At 51.4% G+C, this 20638-nt stretch overlaps 1 protein-coding gene across 1 annotated transcript in view; it reads right to left on the minus strand.

Annotated features, from left to right (window-relative positions):
• SPMAP2L (sperm microtubule associated protein 2 like) overlaps positions 1–20638 on the minus strand; it is an 839782-nt gene that overhangs the window by 563420 nt on the left and 255724 nt on the right. Inside the window, exon 3 of the mRNA XM_086963162.1 lies at positions 13719–13907. Coding sequence (XP_086819288.1) covers positions 13719–13907 — 189 coding nt within the window. The remainder of the gene's footprint in view (positions 1–13718; positions 13908–20638) is intronic.

Genomic DNA, 20638 nt, shown 5'->3' on the forward strand with positions numbered 1-20638 from the left:
TTAAAGGGGGGCACTATCTTATTCAGGTGCTTTGTATCAAAACTCCTTTCCCTATTGCTAGGTATTATGCTGCCACCAGTGGGTTTTGACCCACTCAACTCTTGCTCTCTAGCAAAGGCAAGTCTTTCTTTGGCCAAGGCAAGTTCTTCCCTGGCAATCCTCAGATTGACTTCCCTTTCCTTGGCTTCATAAACTCTCCTCTGAGGGGAGGTCATCCTCCTCAGAGCAGAGGCCTGAGAGCCATTGGTTCGAATGGATCTGTCAGAGCCTCTTGATAGAGACCTAACTCGTCCATTCCCAATGTTAAGCTGGCCTGAGAGGGGTCCCAGGGATCCCCTAGTACCATTCTCATGCCTGCTTAAGTTGTCCCTAGTTAGCTGACTAACTATTTCTGGACCTTTGTCTGCCTCATCCCCAGATGTCTCCTGATCATCATCCTCCTCACCTGAGAGATGGATGAGATCTGGGTCACCCCTGGTTCCTTCTAGGGCTGGCATGTCCCCTTCTGGATGAGAAGAGATAAGAAGTTTCTCAGCTTTCCTGGCATCATAAGTCTCTAAGAGACCTATCAGAAATGGGATTGTGGGGTTAGACCCCTGTTTTAGTTTCCTGGAGGTACACACTTGTCTCATCTCCTGGAAGCTAAGGGCTGCATATCTAGAAGAGGCCTGTGGAGGGTCCTCAACCATCAGAGGGGTCTCAGCAGACTCTCCGAGGTTAGACATGCTTCTAGTGTGGTGTAAGTGATGCACCTACCTACACTATGTGTTTGCCTACTGATCCCTTGCTAAGAGTTGCAGCCAAGGTGTGCTAAGCCTTGAGGAGCTGCAACAGCTGGTTCAGTAGAACTCAGAGTATTCTAAGCTAAGTTATATGTGCCTAAAAGTACTTATGTGATCTTTCAACAAGATATTCTTAGGATACGTGTGGTAAAACAACAGCAAGCTCAAATCCCACCGCTGCCACCAATGTGAGAAGGTGGCCTGATATGCAGTGCTCACTATTCTAGTGAACACTATGTATCAGTCCAGCAACCCTTATTGATGATTGGTTGTAAGTCAACCTTATAGACCAGCTATCCTAGTAGCATGGATACGAGCAGTCTAAGGCTAAAGACTCGAGAGGGTCTTGCTGTAGGACTCGCTAGCGCCGGGACACCTCCCCAGAGGTAGCTGTTCGCGCTTAACAAGTTTCTGTATTATTATTATTATTATTAAGAAACTTTATTAAATGAACGTAAAAAGGGTCTCTAGCCACAAGCGTTATAATGCCACATGAAATGGTAAAGTAGTGGTCAGGCGATGTAGTAGTGGTCGATGATCTAAAAGACGACCACCTGCACTGTATCAGAAAATATATTCCACGAGCAGTACTGCAGGTACATACAGGTACAATCTGGCTGTTCCAGCAACTCGTACACCAGCATCACTATAGTACACACAGAAGAACAAGGTCTCCTCAACGACGTGGATACACTCTAGTTGAACACGTTAGAAGTCAAGTCAAGTCAAGTCAATAGATTTATATAGCGCGCTACATACCCAGAGGGTCTCAAGGCGCTTGAGGAAGGGTGGGGAATTACTTGTCGAATATCCACGTTTTAAGTTGCTTTCTGAATGCTAGGTGGTTCTGAGTAAGGCAAAGGTGGGTGGGAAGTGAGTTCTAGGTTTTAGCTGCCAGGTAGGAGAAGGATCTACCTCCCATGGTGGTTTTGTTGATGCGAGGTACAGTGGCAAGGGCTTGGTTGGAGGATCGTAGCTGGCGGGAGGGGATGTAGAAGGACAGTCGTGTGTTGAGGCATTCGGGTCCGATTTCGTAGAGTGCTTTGTGTGCATGGGTTAGGAGGCGGAAAGTAATCCTCTTATTGACGGGGAGCCAGTGGAGGTTTTTCAGGTGACCAGAGATGTGTTCTTTACGCGAGATGTCTAATATGAGCCTGGCTGAAGCGTTCTGGATGCGGTAGTGCCGGCGTAGAGGGTGTTTCCGTAGTCCAGGCGGCTCGTGACCAGTGCGTGGGTGACTGTTTTTCTAGTTTCGGTGGGGATCCAGCGAAATGTTTTTTTGAGCATGCGAAGAATGTTGAAGCATGATGAAGAAACGGCGTTGACTTGTCTGTTCATCGAGAGTGAGGAATCCAGGATGACGCCCAGGTTACGTGCGTGATCCGTCGGGATGGGTGCTTTTCCAAGGGCCTCTGGCCACCAAGAGTCATCCCAGGCGGAGGGGGAGGTGCCTAGGATGAGGACTTCTGTTTTATCTGAGTTCAGTTTCAGACGGCTGTGCTTCATCCATTCGGCTACTTCTTTCATTCCTTCATGCAGGTTGGTTTTGGCAGTGTTAGGGTCTCTGGTGAGTGATAGGATCAGTTGAGTGTCATCGGCGTAGGAGATGATGTTGAGGTTGTGTTGGCGTGCGATGACCGCAAGGGGGCTCATGTATACGTTGAAGAGGGTGGGGCTGAGTGAAGATCCTTGTGGTACGCCGCAGATGACTTCAGTGGCCTCTGACTTGAATGGTGGAAGGCGGACTCTCTGGGTTCTTCCGGTGAGGAACGAGGTGATCCATTCCAGTGCTTTTCCTTGGATCCCGACGTTTCTGAGGCGCTGTAAAAGGGTGCTATGACAGACTGTGTCGAAGGCTGCGGAGAGGTCGAGGAGGATGAGGGCGACTGTGTCTCCATTGTCCAGTAGAGTACGAATGTCGTCTGTTGCTGCGATGAGGGCGGTTTCAGTGCTGTGCTTGGCTCGGAAGCCGGACTGTGAGGAGTCGAGGGATTTGTTGGTTTCGAGGAAGGCGGCGAGCTGGTTGTTGACCACTTTCTCGATGACTTTGGCCGGGAATGGAAGGAGTGAGATAGGGCGGTAGTTTTTGAGTTCGGAGGGGTCAGCTGTGGGTTTCTTCAGGAGGGCGCTGAGTTCGTCATGTTTCCAGCTTTCCGGGAAGGTTGCGGAGTTGAGGGAGCAGTTGATGACGTCTCGGAGGTGCGGTGCTATAATGGAGTCTGCTTTGTTGAAGATGTGGTGAGGGCATGGGTCTGTGGGGGATCCTGAGTGGATAGAGTTCATCAGACGGATGGTGTCCTCAGTGGAGATTGGGTTCCAGTCATTGAGGATGTTCAAGGGGGGTGGGGGTCCTGCAGAGGGTTGGGTGGGTTGGTGTTCGGGTCGGTTGTCGAAGCTGTTATGGATGTCTGCAATTTTGTTGTGGAAGAATGAGGCTAGGGAGTCGCAGAGGGCTTGAGAGGGGGTGATGTCGTTGGAGTTGGCTGAGGGGTTGGTAAATTCCTTGACGATGTTGAATAATTCCTTGCTGTTGTGGGCGTTGCTATCTAGTCGGTCCTTGAAAGCGGCTTTCTTGGCGTTCCGGATCAGTTGGTGGTGTATGCGGGTGGCGTTTTTGAAGGCGTCCTTGGTGCTGGTGTTTGGGTCTTTTTTCCAGGTCTTCTCAAGGGAGTGACAGAGTTTCTTGGATTTTTTAAGATCATCGTTGAACCAGGAGGCCTTTTTGCTGCCTAGTTTGATTTGTCGTTTTTTCAGTGGTGCTAGGATGTCGGCGCTGTTGGATAACCATTGGGTGAGGTTGGTGGCTGCTTGGTCGGGGTTAGAGGAGTGGGCGGGGGGGTTTTGAAGAAGCGATGAGGAGATCTGGTCGATGGTGATTTTGTTCCAGTTTCTTCGCAGAGTGGGTTGGGGGTGGTTGTTGGATGTGGGCTTGTTGTAGGTAAAGTGAACGCAGCTGTGGTCCGTCCAGAGGAGAGTTGTGGTGTGGCTGAAGGAGACATGTTTGCTGGAGGTGAAGATAGGGTCGAGTGTGTGACCTGCGATGTGGGTGGGGGTAGTGACAAGTTGTTTAAGTCCGAGGTTGGCGAGGTTGTCCAAAAGGGTGTTGGTGTTGCGGTCGTTGTTCTTTTCAAGGTGAAAGTTGAAGTCTCCCAAAAGGATGTAATCCTCGGAGGGGAGCGCGTGTGGAGTGATGAATTCCGTGATGTCTTCACTAAATTGTACGCGGGGTCCTGGTGGCCTGTAAAGGAGGGTGCCTCTGAGTGTGGTCTTGGGGTCGATGTGGATCTGGAAGTGAAGGTGTTCGGTGTCGGCGAGATTGACGTCTGAGCTGGTTGAGATGTGGATGGATTTCTTATGGACGATAGCGATGCCTCCTCCTGTTTGGCCGGTACGGTCCTTGCGAATGATCTTATAGCCTTCCGGGATGGCAATGGTGATGTCTGGGGCTGATGTGGCGTTCATCCATGTTTCTGTTAGGAAGGCGACGTCCGGAGAGATGGTGTCTAGTAGATTCCAGAGGTCGATGGTGTGTCTGTGGACCGAGCGGGTGTTGAGCAGGATGCATTGTAGGTGTTTGGGGTCGGATATCTGTTTTGTGTTCGTAGATGAGGGGTTGTTCTTGGTGCCGTCAAACTTGCAGGAGTTGCAGGAGAAGGGTCCATGGGTGTGTCCAGGAGTGGCTTGGACGCAGTTGGGGGAACGGCCGGGGTTCAGGGCTAGGAGGGTGGTGGCATCGTAAGTAATGCGGGAGGGGTGGGCAATGCGAGGACCAGCGGGTATGGCGCTGGGCGCGGTCCAGGCGCGGACGGGCGTAGATGGGCTTACCTTTGGCGCACCTTCGGTGCGACTGGGGCGCGACCGCTGCGCGTGGACGCTGCACGTTGGGTCATAGGTCATAAATGGAAAGTGGAAAGAGGGAGGGGCGAGGGCGGCTCAGCAGGGAGGCGGGGCGGGCTCACGAGGACAACAACAAGATAAAATAAACAAAATGGCAGCGGAGGGGAGGGCAGAGCACAGCGCCGGGGGTAAACGCGCACTAAAGTTAAGTTAAATGGGGGCGTGGCCAAGCAGCATGGCCGACAGGACGTGAGCTCCACCAGCTCCGTCCCGAAGACCGTCTAAATCCTGCTATTTCTCCTGCCCGGACCCTCTCGTTTCCGGGAATGCGCGCCGGAGAGGCAGTGGAAGTCCCGCCGAACTCCTGTGCCTGAGGGACCGGACCCGTGGTCGGCAATCCGCCGCGATCTGCGGCCTGGCTGCTCCTGACGGCGGCGCCGGCGTGCTCCTTCACGCGACACCGCGGCTTTGGCCTACTCGCTGGTCCGGACAGCGGATGATGTGAGCGGCGACCCCAGCTTGGGTCCGTAACCTGATGCCCGCCGGCTGACTGCTGTGAGATCCTGGCCCGGGACCGGGCGACGGCGGTGCCGGAGGACTGCGGCCCTACTGTGTTGCGGTGAGGAGGGGAGAGGGACAGCGGTGTCGGCCATCTCACGCGGCCCCGCTGGGCTGAAGTGCGGAGGGCCCGCCCCTCCCTGATTGCTGGCGCTGCACGACCGGAGGACGGGGCGCCTTCATCTGGGAGTGGGGGCTGTGGAACCACTCTGCCCTGGCCCCCCCCTGTGGCGTGGAGGTGCGTGTGGGGACCTTGGTCTGCTGTGATTCTCCCAGCGCCCGATCACTCTGGATCTGCCACTCCTGTGCCCCCTCCCGCTGGCTAGTATCCTGTGCCCTGAGGCAGATCGGGATCCCTGACACTTGTGGGACGCCGGGGGGGCTCACGGGGAGGCTGTTGGACCCGTGGACGTACGGCGCCCCTCCCCCGGCTGTCCGCCATTTTGGACTTGGTTCTGGGCGGCCTCCTTGGGATCGGTGGCGGCCGGTAGAAGAGTCTGTCTGCGCCCCGCTCTGCCCTGCTCGCTGGTGGAGGTGAACCCGTGATACTGCGCTCTGGTGGCATCTGAACTGTGACCTGCGTTGCCTACTGCGATCTTGGTCTTGTGGACCCGTGCACTGCTTACCCATTTTCCCCTCGGCGCTGTGGTGGTGCGCACTCTACCCTGCTTGGGTGGCTTCAGGGAGGGCCCCGCTGAGAACATTGATCCCTGGGGCTGCAGATATGACAGGCCGGACTGGCCGTGGCCCTAAGGCTACCCAACCCAACACGATCACACAGTATACTACCCCTCGTCTGCCACCGCAGAGGATCACGCGCCAAACGGGCGTTGGAGATGGGGATGGGGAGTCACCGGAGCCGTCCAGGGCGGAACTTCTTAAGGCTATACAGGGTTCGCACACTGCCCTAGAGCGCCAGATTGAGACAGTGTCCGTGGACGTGAACCTTTTGAGGACTGACCTTCGCAAGGTGGCGGATAAGGTCTCGGACGCGGAGGGCAACATTACTCAGCTGCAGGGGGAGGTAGCGTCCCTACAGAAGTCACTCTCTCAACTTGCCTCTACTACCCGAGCTTTGGAGAGACGCGCCGAGGATGCAGAAGGTAGGGCGCGCCGAAGTAACATACGGGTCCTGGGGGTCCCGGAGCGGCTGGAGGCAGGGAACCCTGAACGATTCCTGGAGACCTGGATCCGTGAGCATCTCTGTCCGGACGGTTTGTCCAGTGTCTTTATTGTGGAGCGGGCCCACAGGGCCCTGGTGCCCCCTCCGCGTCCTGGCGAGGCCCCTAGAGCCCTCATTGCAAAAATCCTAAACTATAAAGACCGGGACTGCATCCTCAAGGCGGCGAGAGAATCGGGGCCCCACACGATCGAGAACAGTCGCATCTCCATTTACCCCGACTATACCCAGCAGGTGCAGGAGCAAAGAAAATCTTACTTGGGGGTCAAGCAGAAGCTACGCGACATGCAGCTGCAGTATATGCTCTTATACCCCGCTAAGCTCAAGGTGCTCTCCCAGGGCCGGGCACACTTCTTTGAGACGCCGGCAGAGGTATGGGAGTGGCTCGAGATCAGAGGGGATGATCTGCCCCCGGGTGAGAGAGGAGGATCGCGTGAAGTGTGGGGGACCAGGCCGCAGAGACGACGGCGTGGCAGGAGGAATCGCCGTTCTGGTTCTCGTGGTCCTCCTGAGACTCGACCCACGGTGGGCCCGGACGGGGCCATATTGATGGAAGCCTCGCCTGACAGGACTGAGTCACGGTTACACGGTGCGGCTGCACCTGATGACATTTTGGTCCCGGATACCCTGCAGGTGACGCCGGTGAACGCGGAGTCTACGGCCCCAGTGGTCCCGGAAACTGCCTTGCAGACTCTAGACTTGGAATGATCCTGGCCCTGCCTGCACTGACTCTGCTGTGCGATTGCTGTTGTTATATGGTTCCTTATTGCCCAGTAGCGTTTTAAATCTCTGCTTGTTCAGAGTGGATGTAGTGGGTGATTGTTCACCGATCGATGCCTTGCATTTGGCGACTGGGTTGCATGTGCACCGAGTGGGGGGGTTGTGAGTGTGAGCTGCTCCTCCCGCGTTGCTGACTTAGGGGGGGAGAGGTGTCCGGGTTCGTATACCGGATTCTTTGGGTCTTTCGGGGAGCTGGGAGGGGGGGGGGTTAGGTTGTTTTGTTGTGTGTGTGTGTGAGTGGAGAGTGTTGAATGGGGTGGCTGTGCACGTCCTGGCACTGGCGGGGGAAGGGCGGGGTGGCGTTTCTGGTTGTTGCTATCCTATTGCTCGTGGGTGGTGGGGTTTCTGGGGTTCCAGTCAATATTTCGTATGTTGGGGTTGTTGGGGGGCGGGATTTGGGGTGTGACACTGATGACACTGGCATTTGGCGCATGTTGCTTCTGCTTAGCGGGACGCTTGCTTTGTGCGATGCATTTCTGAACTTCTTTGTGGCGAGGGCCTACTGGCGACAGCCTAGGCTGTGTGTAAACTGTTGCCCGGCTGGGCATGTATGGTGGTCATGGGGTTTAAATTCTTGACGTGGAATGTGCGTGGCCTGGGTACGTGCACTAAGAGACACAGGGTCCTCACCTTCCTAAAACGCCATGGGATTTCAGTTGCTTGTTTACAGGAGACCCACTTGGATGATGATGGTGCGCAGCGCCTAGCCAAGAAATGGAGAGGCCAGCTATTTCACTCCTCCTACTCTACATACGCTAGGGGGGTCCTAATCTGGGTGGCCCCTGGGGTTCCATGCGCTGTCCAATATATTGATGCGGATGTGGAAGGCAGGTACATATTGGCGAAACTCAGGTTGGACGATAAGGTCCTTCTGGTCTTTAACACGTACGCGCCGAACATTGATGATCCGGCATTTTTCTCCCGTATGCAGGACCTAGTGGCTCCTAGCCTGGACGCGCCCCTTCTTTGGTGCGGGGACTTTAACTGCGTGCTACATCATGAACTGGACCGTAATCCACCCCGAGCGGGTACTAAGCCCCGTATGACGGCGTGTTTGCGGGATGTGATGCATAATATAGGGGCGATCGATGTCTGGCGCGCGAGTCACCCCACACAGAAGCTTTACACTTGTTACTCCCCGACCCATGGCACTCACAGTAGACTAGATAGAGTGTTGGCGGCCAATCTCCCCTCCTCTCTCACGTTGACGGTCACACACCAGGCTCGATACCTGTCGGATCATGCTCCGGTCACGTGCCTGGCGCAATGGCCTGACCGGACGGAACGTCCCCGCTCGTGGAGACTGCCAACTGACCTGCTCCAGGATCAGGTGGCCCGGGACCATGTGGCAACGTCCCTCTCCGATTATCTGGAACTCAACTGGGCGGGGAGTGACTTGTCCTACTCCACTAAGTGGGAGGCACTAAAAGCGGTCGTCCGCGGTGCGTGTATGGGCCTGACGTACGGGGTCAGGAAACAACTACTATCAGACTTACAGACTGCGGAGGCGGAGCTCTTGCGTGTCCAGGCCCGCCCTGACCCGGACATCTCGGATCAGCGCATGGAGGGCCTGGCCCTTGGATCGATCCATGATATTCTCACGAGGCTCGATCGCTTTACGCTGGGCCAATATAGACAGAGGCTGCATCGAGAGGGGGATACATCTGGCCGCTTGTTGGCCTGGATACTTCGCCGGGAGTTCACGGCTGAGCGTATAGTAGCCCTGCGGGCGCCCAATGGCGGTATGGTCCACTCGGAAGCTGCTGTACTCACGGTTCTGCGGGACCACCTGCGGGCTGTGTATGAATCTGACCAGTCTATCTCTGAGGAGGTCTACCACCCATACCTCGAAAACATTGGCTTGCCGACCCTCCCAGAGGCAGCGGCAAAAGACCTTGATGTCAAACTGACGCTCTGTGAAATCTCGGCGGCGATTGCCGCCCTCCCACGAGCCAAAACCCCTGGCGGGGATGGATTCCCTGCAGAGTTTTATCATACGTTCGGGCACACCCTGGCCCCCCTCCTTTTGCAGGTTTACCATGAAGCTTTACGCACAGGTGACCTCCCACCCACCTTGAATCAGGGTGAGGTTTGTATGATCCTGAAACCGGGCGGTGACAGTACAGACCCCGCCTCGTATCGTCCTATCACTTTGATTAACTCAGACGCGAAAATCTTAACCAAACTGTTGGCCAATCGCCTTGCCCCGCACGTCGCTCAGCTCGTCCATCCAGACCAATGTGGCTTTGTTCCTGGTCGCAATACGGCGATGAACCTACGCCGCCTGAACCACGTATTGCACGAGGTCCGGGGGCGAGACACTCCCCATGTGCTAGTCTCCGTTGACCTGGCCAAAGCCTTTGATACAGTGCATTGGGGATACCTGATGCATGTACTTCTTAAGATGGGATTTGGTCCTGGCTTTCGAGAGTGGATACGGATATTATATAGGACGCCCCGGGCCAGGGTGCGTCTGGGTTCGGCCCGCTCTGATGAGTGGACGTTGGGGAGGGGCACCAGACAGGGCTGCCCATTGTCCCCCCTTTTATTTGCCCTCGCAATTGAGCCCCTGGCCATATCGGCCCGTAAGGAGTTGCAGGAATGGGGTATCGTGGTGGGAGACACTACAAATATCATCTCCCTTTACGCAGATGATGCGCTTTTCTACCTGACCTCTCCGCTGGAGGCCCTCCCCGCTCTGTTGCACCTATTGGACCGCTTTGGTGCGGCCTCGGGACTGCGCATAAATGTTAATAAGTCCCTGGTGTTCCCGCTGACGCCTGATGATCTTGTCCCGACGCCGGATTCTCACTGTGCGGGCCTCCGATGTGAACGTCTGGCGTTCCGGTACCTGGGTATTCAGGTGGCCGCCTCTGATGAGGCTCTTTTAACCCATAACATGGCCAGGATCCTTGTGGCCCTCCGCAAGTCCGTTGTATTCTGGAACACGCTCCCTCTCTCCCTTATGGGCCGTCTAGCAGTTGCCAAAATGGTGATGCTCCCTAGAGTTCTATATGTGCTGCAGAATACCCTATGCCCGTTGCCCCCCCGGGTGTTCCGCACACTGAATTCGCTCCTTACATCTCTTCTCTGGGCGGGTGGTCGCAGCAGAGTTGCGTTGCGTATGGTGACGCAATGTTGGGATGCGGGAGGCCTTGAGGCCCCTAGATTTGATTTATATTACTATGCTGCACAACTTCTCCCGGCGGCCAGATGGTTTGCTGACACTGAGAACTGGGAGTTGGCAATGTTGGCGGGAGTGGCTTCGGACAGGGTGCTACAGGAAGCACTAATGCAGGGTCGGGGCGCCGACGACGCTCTGCCCTATGTCGTCAGGCATACGGCCCGCATTTGGCAGCATTTCGTTGAACGAGTTTTGCGACGTGCGCCATTCCACAGGGAGCTCTCCCTTTGGATCCTGGCCCCAATACTCAAGATGGAGGCGAATATGTCCTTCCGAGAGTGGCGCATGGGCGGTTGCGAGACACTTGCGGATCTCTATCCGGATGACTCGTTTGTGTCATTTGAGAGAGCAGCGGACTCGTTTGGACTGCGTGAGGGCCAGTACCTGCATTATGGATGTCTCCGGGATGTAGCCAGGACGACATGGCCCCAATTCCCAGAGGCGCCCGAGCTCACTAATACTCTGGACATCATCTTATCCTGTGGCAGAGGTAGGAGACTGATTTCCCTTCTTTACTCGGCGATGCGCAGGGACTCGACTCCCCCATTGATGCCGGCTTGGAGGGCTTGGGAGACGGACCTGGGGATTGACCTGGATCCAGCCCAGAGGAAGCGGCTAGGAATGTTAACTCGTAAAGTCTCTTGTAATGCGCGTTTCAAATTGATACATTTTAATTTCCTCCATCGCACATATGTGACACCTGCCTCCCTCCACCGTATCTCCTCAGACAGGAGCCATAATTGCCCGAGGTGTAGGGCTGAACGGGCGGGATTCCTTCACCTGGCCTGGGAATGCCCCCTAGTACATGACTTTTGGGTGGAGGTGGTGGCACATATTACCCGGATTACACACCTTGCGATCCGACTGGAACCGCTTCACTGTCTGCTGGCGCTAGTGCCCAAACCCAGGAAGAAGGGTCTGTCCTACAAATTACTGCAACTCCTGTTGGTTCTGGCGCGAAGGCGAGTGGCCATTACTTGGATGGAACAGAGGGCGCCTGAAATCTCTAGTTGGTTACGGGACGCTAGGGAATGGGCCCTAGCGGAGGAGACACATATGCAGAGCACACGCAGGGATGGGAAACTCCAGGAGGACTTACTCGCTTGGAGGGCCATGTGTATCGAGGGGATGGAGGAGGATGACTCAGACGCTACTAGCGCGGAGCTGTTTTCCTCCGCTTCCTCGGAGTCTGATGATGGTGGGGAGGGATCCGGGGTGCAGTGTCCTGAGGTGGTGTAGCAGTCCCCTGGGCCATGCCGATGTTCCTTGTTGCGTACGCTTGTTGATCATTGTGATTACCATCGACCACGTTCTACTATGAGGACCGCTCTGTAGTAGGCCCTCGCCTACCTCTCCTTATGTGATTGCATCAACGCCACAAATGCCATTCATGGGGTTCTTGTTTTTGTTATGTTTTTGTTTGGATTGGTATAGCACCATGTAAGAAAATTGGCGAAGGTATTGATATTGACCAGGGGATTCTGGGAGCACAAGAGCAATTCCCTTCATTGTTTTGCAGGTTTAACGAGGTGCCGCCCTGCCCCCGGGATGTGGGCCGCACCTGGCTGTGTTCCTCCTTTTTGGATCTGACCTTCTTGGTCCGAAAGTGTTAACTGCTTTTTCATTTGTATAATTTGTGCCTCTTTATTTTCTTCGCCACCAAAAATAAAGTTTAAAAAAAAAAAAAAAAAAGTTAAGTTAAATGCAGCGGAAGCGAGGCGAAGCAGCGCCCAGTGCACTACAATACAAACAAAGTTATACAATACAATAGCAGCGGAAGCGAGGCGAAGCAGCGCCCAGTGCACAACAATACAAACAAAGTTATACAATACAATAGCAGCGGAAGCGAGGCGAAGCAGCGCCCAGTGCACTACAATCCACACAAACTTTTAGCTGGAATGCCAAAATTACAAGCAACACAACGATACCAGGTCTCTCCAAGGAGACTAGGGAGACTAGGGGAGCTAACTCACATCTCGCTGACAACTGTGACTGTGTGCATACTGTCTCTCCTCAGGACCGATTCTGGAAAGGAAGCGACCCACGTGGGATCACTACAGACGGATGGTGAGGCCCCCACGCTGCCAATGCTTTTTTCCACCTAAAATCACTGGTGGCTTTGCTGGGTAAATTAGAGCTGTGTGGCAACTGTCCTGAACTAGGCTCACTCACTCTTCTCCCTCAGGGATTAAGCTCACAACGGAGTCTCTCCGTGACCAGCTCTACAAAGCCCTATTGCTCCCTCATAAAATCCTATTCTTCCCATAACATAGCTTTATGGGCTCTGAATATGTAGCACTGCAAGGCACCGTAAATTCACCCAAGCCTCTCAGACAGATGAGTGAATGGCTGAAGCATGTGTTTAGGATCCAACTACAGCAGAAACGTAAGGGCTGAGGATGAAACATTTGTGGAGAAGTGTGGCTCAATGGTGGAGAAGTGTGGCTCAATGATTAGAGCAGCAGACCCTGATGCAGAGGTCTAGCCCGGGACCAGGGTTCAATTCCCCGCCTCGGCTGGTCTTGGGCTCAAAATTCCACGGACCTGATAATTCTCGTCTTGGTGCCTATTCCAATCATGGAGTCCCACTCTGCAACTCTGGGCAATAGCTTGCTTAATCTCCACAACGGCCCCCACAACGCTAAGGATGCCTGGCCTCCACCTTGGGGGTGCCCAGGAGTGGGCGCCTTACAGGGAAAGCCAGGATGGGTTCCACAGCGGTATTCGTACAAGTGCCTTGAGACCCTTGCGGGTGAGTAGTGCGCTATACAAGTATCAATTTACATTTTACATTTACATGATTATCAAATATGTCTGATGGCTCATATCATGCATTCGACCTTCCATCAAATCCTTGCTGTGTCAAACATCCTCTAAAAAAGGGCCTGTTCTACCAGGGTACCACATTCCATGAGTCCCACATTGCTCCAGATTGGAATTCCACTCCTATTTCAAATGATCACATTTCCCATTCATTTTTAAAAAGCTCATCCACATTTAATAGAATATGTGAATCCTAAAATACCAGTCTTCTCTTTAAGTATAAAGTTCTTGTCAGCACCATTGTAACTCTCAGTCAATATCCTTTATGGCTTTCTCCCTAATATGTATGTGCTTCCTTGACCATGACCTGTCCTTTGGGACTGGCAAACTAGGGTGCCATATTAGAGTAAATTAGAAAGCAGATCTGGTGTGAGCTTTGTCTAATGCTTTTGCTGTTCCTGCTATGCTAGTTAGTTTTAGAATTGTTTTTGCCAGTATTGGTGATGCTTACTGTAGAAACTGTCTTATGAAGAGATAGTTACTGCAGAAAAGTCTGAAAAGCATGACAGCATTTCCACAAATCACTAGTCTTCAATTCAACACAACAATAAAGCAAATGTTTACAGCACTATACCTTCTTTTTGGTTGGTAGGACCATATTCTTCATTTTCTTGACTGCTTGTAGACTTCTGTTTTGACAGCTTTGGTGAGGGTCTTTCCTCAGCTTCAGGAATGTCATCAGGATAGTCTGAAGCCAAAATGGAGTCTCCACTATGCTTCACCGGAGGACCTTTATGAGTCTCTTCCGGTCCTGGTACTTGTTCTAGAATAACAAACAGCTATGTCAGTAAAAGAAGGACAGGTGAGGGTAACTTTTAATACTTCCTTGGTGTTCTACTTCATGAAGAAGAACTAATAGTTGGCAAAAGCTTTGGGAAAATAAAAAAACACAAATTCAAGTAGCTGGAGCACTTTTTCTATACGCAAGACCTATTTCTCGTCTATTAGCAGTCTTTTCAGTGGTCTTTTAGTGGCCTCGCGTCTTATGAACCCTATCCACCTCGACTAAGATGAGTCTTGCTGGCATCATTTCTTATGCAATCATGGCCACTGTAAAAAAAAGGTAATTGCTTTGGAAAGCTGTAACTGGCCTTCCTGTCTCTGTGTCCACTGCAGAAGTTGTTTAGAAACATTGATGACATAATCAGCGATTAAGATGGAGCACCTTTTTTGTTGTGCATACTTTGTGTATGGTTACATCCAGACATGAATGCTATTCTTAACTCGCAATACACAAACATGACCGATATTTAATTCCAATATGTATTTATGTGGTTTTCATTTTAAGCAGAATAATGTAACATGCCACATCAAAAGAAGCACAAACATATTTTGCAGTACTTTCTAATAATAAAGAGGATGTCAATAGGAGAAGGTACAGAGATAGAGCAAGACAACACTATACTGTAGTCCTTAGCGAGATCATAACGTAGGACAGCAGAGGCAAGGGAAACCTACAACTTTTAAGTACTCACATTTCCAGGCAGTCACTTATTATCCCGAACAAGGCACCTTTAGGCTTGCTACTAAGTAATCCTTTATTGGCTTCAGGTGGCAATAGTACTAACCCACAGCTAAACTAGTTTCCCACTGGAACAAATCCATTATTTTGTACTTAGCGCCATGCTTGAGAGCTCTGTCATTGGTGAACGCTCTGCAGATGATCAAATACAATTGAAGGTAGTGGAGATGAGAAGTGAGTTGAGGGCGCTTCTGTTAAAGATTACGGGGCATATTATCAAGAACAGGCGATAAAATATGGCCGCTTTATCGGCAGGAAACTGCCGCTAAAGCGGCGATAATGGCCTTGATAATAGGTCCTTGTGAATTCCCATAGCAGCCCAGGTTCTGGTGTTAACCTGGGCTGCTAAGGGAATTCACAAGGGCATATTATCAAGCCCATTATCGCCGCTTTAGCGGCAGTTTCCTGCCGATACAGTGGTGATAATTTTATCGCCTGTTCTTGATAATATGCCCCTACGGTTCCTATGGTGCTGGGGAAGAAAAGAGGTGTTTCATGGGATCAGAACTTCACTTTGAAACATGTGAAATTACTACTGCAGTTTCAAAACAGGAATTATAGCTAACAAGGAACTGATATTCTTAGGAATATACACTTTACCACCAACGTGCTTAAGGGTGACAACCTCTCATGGTACTGCTCTACTGAAGGTCTGTCACAGGGCTATTGAGATAGGGATAGCAGCGCACTTCCTTAAATTATAATGCCTAAAGACAGAATGCCCAATAAAATCTCAAAGATACAAAACTGACTTGCGAACATGGGAGAAGAAAACACGGTAAAAGCTCCACCTTAAAATCCTTACTCCAACTGCCCAATCCACAACACTCTCCAGGATTCAAATCAATTTATAGATTTATCGCCCCACATATTTAAGAAGTGAAAGTGGGTTCTCCCAAAAGTACATCTTAAAAAAACACAAAAGCCATCCTACTAGTTTGTGACTTCCAGAATAGGTGCAGGCCATTGTTAAATACCACACTAACTAGAGGGATGACTTTTATTCAGGATCTTCCTATGAGCGCTGGCCTCCAATACTTTTTAATGCAGAGCTAGGCAGCTACTCTAACTTGAAGGATATGTAAATTTGACCCTGGCTTAGCTATAATAAAATAACTGTTCTCGAACCTTCAAAAATATGAACTGTATTGAAATAGGCGTGAACTTTTAAGAAGCAATTCTCATGCAGCCTCTCAGTATTCCAGCACCAAAATCCCACCTTTTAGAGAGAACATGCAACCCAACTCAATTCTGTTCTCCCTATGCTCTGAGATCACTCTTACTAGAACAGCAAACCAAGAGACCATCAAGCTAAACCAACCCCAGTAATGAACTGAAAGAAGCATAAATTAAAACCTGATCACCATATTCTGAACAAAATCAGCTGATATCTCTGGGCCCGATTCACAAAGATAAACTTAGACATTTGGTCTAAACATAGACCGAACGTCTAAACTTACGACTTTGTGAATTCACAAAGGGCATTTACGAGTACTGTTTTTATATCCGCAGTCGGACTGGATCTTTGCCCCGAGTGTGTACATAAAGATCGCACTCGTAAATTCCCTTTGTGAATTCCTAAATTGTAAACATAGACGTTTGGTATGAGTTTTTACGTTTACCTTTGTGAATCAGGCCCTCTGTTTACACATGCTGAAGTCTTTCTACATCTATACCTGCTGTGACACCCTTGCTGCATGAGCACTATGCTGTTGTTTCAGGCGAAAATCTGATTTCTCAAGCTAGTCTTGCAATTAGCCAATTATTTTATTATAATGTTTAATAGTGCCATTTACTCATTTGTAACGAGTACCAATTTTGACAGATATGGGAACAGAGGAAGGACTTGGCAAGATTTGTCTGGGATCACAAAATGAGTGTCAGTGGGGAAACCGGAAATAAACGGCAGGTATTTTGATTTTAAAAATGTCCATGGAACAATCGGACCCTTTTTTCCTCACAAAGGGAAAGTTGTACTTGTATCCATTTGGGTGCAGCCCATGCAAAATAGAATTTGGTCTAGAAAATATATTGACAATCCCACTGTTAATTCTAATGATGCTGGTGATATACTACATTTCTTAGGTGTGAATCACAACGAACCTCAGCAAATGGTCTACGAGCTGAAGTAGTCACCAGGTCTGCAACATCCTTTTATTATACTGTTGGGACGGAAATTTCCTCTCCATGGTAATGGAATGCGATTGTATGTCGGAATTACGCATGCGTTCAAAACACATGCCTTTTTAAAGCTGTCTTTAGTACGAACACGTAGTAACAACGTGTTTCTTTTGCACACAAGTCATTGCAATGACTTGCCCTGGGAGCCCTGGATTTTGGATTAGTATAATTTACTAATCCACCTCCAGTCTGCGCATCAGTAAGGAAGGTGTTTCATTTTGACTTGCGTGCCATAGGAATGCGTGCTAATGATACATTCCTTCAAGGCTCAAGATTTGTTGCCCTGCAATCCACTGCTCGCTCAGAAGGCAAAGATGAGGAAGGCCTCGATAGCCGCACATCTGGAGGGGAAGAAGAGGAGGAAGGGAGTCAATCTGTTCACCCGCTGGTGGAGGAGATTCGAGTGCTGGAGCAGGACTTCTCTGGACAACATAGTGCGCCCGAATCAGAGACTCAAGACTCCAAATCATGAATCGTGGAGATTCGGGCCACTGAGCATGCTCTGTGAGGTGAAGATATCCTCATGCTGGCACGACCTTTGAACGATGGTGCACTTGGAAAATGGAAACGGCAGCCCGACAGAGGAGAGCACGCAAGTTGACACGCTTCCCTGTTTTACACGTTTTACTGTTCTTTGGTTCTTTGAAGGGAGGGATCTGCGGGTGGGCGACAGGCCTACTCTTACGGAAAGTTGTGCCCTGTGTTAGGATGAGACTGGAAGGAGAGGGAGGTGGGGAGGGGGGAGGGAGAGAGAGATTTCAAGTTCATTCAGGTAGGGGAACGGGTTGGAACAGTTGGGGAAGGGAGACAACAATCGAGATAATGCAGCAGCGCACATCGCACCTCCACACCGCGTACACATGCCAGAGTCTAACCACATGCACCCATCACATCTATCAATGGCAAGTACCTTAGACAACTCGCACTGGGGAGGCAAGGGACTGAGCGTCCTCACATGGAATGTCAACGGATTAGGCTCTAAGGTTAAAAGGGGCCTTGTGAACGCCTACATCAAAAAGGCGGACCCGGATATCACCTTACTACAGGAAACACACCTCAAAGGTACACAATGTGCCTTCATCGCTAGAGGCCGATATAGAGTTCTGGCACATGCGGGCTATACATCCAACTCCAGAGGGGTAGCAGTCATTATAAAAAAGTCCACACCATTCTGCACTACACGCACTTGGATTGACCCACAAGGGACGTATGCGGGGGTAAAGGGCACCTGGAATAGGCACACGTACACGTTAATTTCAGTCTATGCACCTCCTAAATTACAGACCCGTACGCTCACAGCACTTGCGAACATCCTGTTAGATACGGCAGACACTATACAGGTGGTGGGAGGTGACTTCAATGATGTTATGAACATAGATCTCGACAGATCCGGCGACGCAGGGAGGGAAGGGCACCAGACCACACTGTTCAAGCAGATGTCCACTATAGGACTTACTGATGTATGGAGGAGGCTACACCCGGCACAGCGAACCTACTCATACTACTCCGGGGCACACAGGGTGTTCTCCCGACTTGACTATGTCTTCATGTCCCGACAGTACCTGAGGGCAGATGATGTTGCTGAACATAAGGCCAGAGGCTTATCGGACCACTCGCCTCTGTTTGTAAAGGTGGGTCGCAACCAGGGCAGGGGCACAGGTTCATGGCGCATGGCGGCGTGGGATCTTCAAAATGCTACTGTACTGAGGGGTATATGAACGGACATTAAGATATATATTGCAGAAAATGAGGGCACAGTGGAATCAAGCGTCACCCTCTGGGAAGCCCTAAAACCGGTACTACGAGACAGGATAAAATCCAGACTGGGTGAGGAAAGACGTAAACTTCAGGCCGAGGTCGCTGCCCTAGAACAGGCTATCCTGGGATGGGAGAGGGAATATCTGACCCATAAAAACGGCGAGACTCTCAGGCGGCTACTCGATGCCCAGAGACATTATAGAGAACTAGCAACTAATGAGGCCAAGACCCAATCCCTCGCCTCCCTACACCGTCTGTATGACGTGGGCGACAAGTCTGGAAAACTTTTAGCGTGGCTTAGTAAAAAGGAGCGAGCGGCTAGATGGGTAGACAGTATTGATACCACTGACGGGACTACTGTTAACACCGACACCGAGATAGCAGGAGCATTTGCTGCGCACTATGAACAGTTCTATGCAACGCAAGACCTTGTAGCTTCTGAAGAAGCACTACAATATTTGGATGAGACGGCCCTACCGGTCCTACCCCCCGAGGCCCTAGGGTTCGCTGGAGGCGGACATGACAACCGATGACATCACGGACGCCATTGCCAAACTGAGAAGGGGCAAAACCCCGGGCCCGAACGGTTTCCCGGCCGAGCTCTTTAAGCGAACAGCGGACCTCTTGACTCGCCATCTTAAAGGCCTCTTTACTGGTGCCTTCCAGGAAGGGCAGCTCCCTCCGGATCTTGCTATGGCAATGATTGTCCCGATATGCAAGGAGGGCAAGCCACGGGAGAGCTGTGCTTCTTACCGTCCTATCTCTCTGCTCAACACGGAAGTCAAACTATTAGCAACTATCCTGGCGGTCCGATTGAGAGCGGTTATTCCAGGCCTTATACACTTGGACCAATCAGGCTTCTTGCCAGATAGGGCGACTAAACTGAACCTTAGGAGAACCCAGAATTGGCTACAGGAAGTGCGGGATGGAGCAAACCACATTGGTTCTTTTCCTTGGACGCCGAGAAGGCATTTGACGCGGTACACTGGCCATTCCTGTTTGCAGTGCTACACAAGTTCGGTTTCGGACCAAACTTTATCAAATGGGTCCGGCTCCTCTACACAGCCCCGAAGGCCAGGGTGAGGGTCAACAGGACAATGTCGCGTGAGTTCCTGATTCAGAGAGGCACCCGACAGGGTGGCCCCTTGTCTCCCCTCCTTTTCACACTAACTATTGAGGTACTCGCAGCCAGGATCCGACAAAACAGGTACATCTCTGGTTTTACAGGCAGCGACATGGACCCGACACAAGAAAAGATCTCGTTATATGCGGATTATGTCTTGTTATACATAACTAAACCTGAGACCACCATCCCAGAGCTATTCCGGGAGCTAGAACAGTACGGTGGGCAGGCGGGGCACAAAATAAACTGGCACAAGTCTATCTTCTATGACCCAGAGGGGCGAGACCAATAGGGGAGACTACCGGAGAGACTACTGACAACCACCGAAGGCTTCCAATACCTCGGGATTTATATAACCTTGAGTGCGACCCTCTCTTTCCATTGAAACCTGGAACGGATCATTCTGAATGCGGTAGCAGATATGGACCGTTGGAGACAGCTCCCACTTACACTCTTAGGCAGAGCAGCCATGTACAAAATGATCACCTTACCAAAATTCCTCTACACACTGCAAAACGAGTACTATCCAATACCCTCGGCGGTCTTCACCAGGATTCATGCAGATCTGCGATCCTTCCTGTAGCTAGGCAAGCATGCTAGGGTGGCTCTGTTCACGCTTCAGAGACACCAATACAGGGGGGGGATCTCGCTCCCTAACCTGGAGGCCTACTATTGTGCACAACACTTGACACCAATCAATGACTGGTTCCACGCCCCGGCAGACCACCCAACTTACGCCCTGGAGAGAACAAAACTGTCGTCCAAAAACCTATTGTGTTATCTCTACGGGGGCGCAAAAAGGGCACACCTTCTCCCGGCGACGTCTATAACACTTAATGCTTGGACAAAGGCCACAAGACGCATGGGATGGGATAAGAGACCCACGCGGCAGACACCGCTGTGGCACTGC

Source organism: Lissotriton vulgaris, chromosome 3_1 (genome assembly GCF_964263255.1).
Source record: "Lissotriton vulgaris chromosome 3_1, aLisVul1.2, whole genome shotgun sequence".
NCBI lineage: Eukaryota > Metazoa > Chordata > Amphibia > Caudata > Salamandridae > Lissotriton > Lissotriton vulgaris.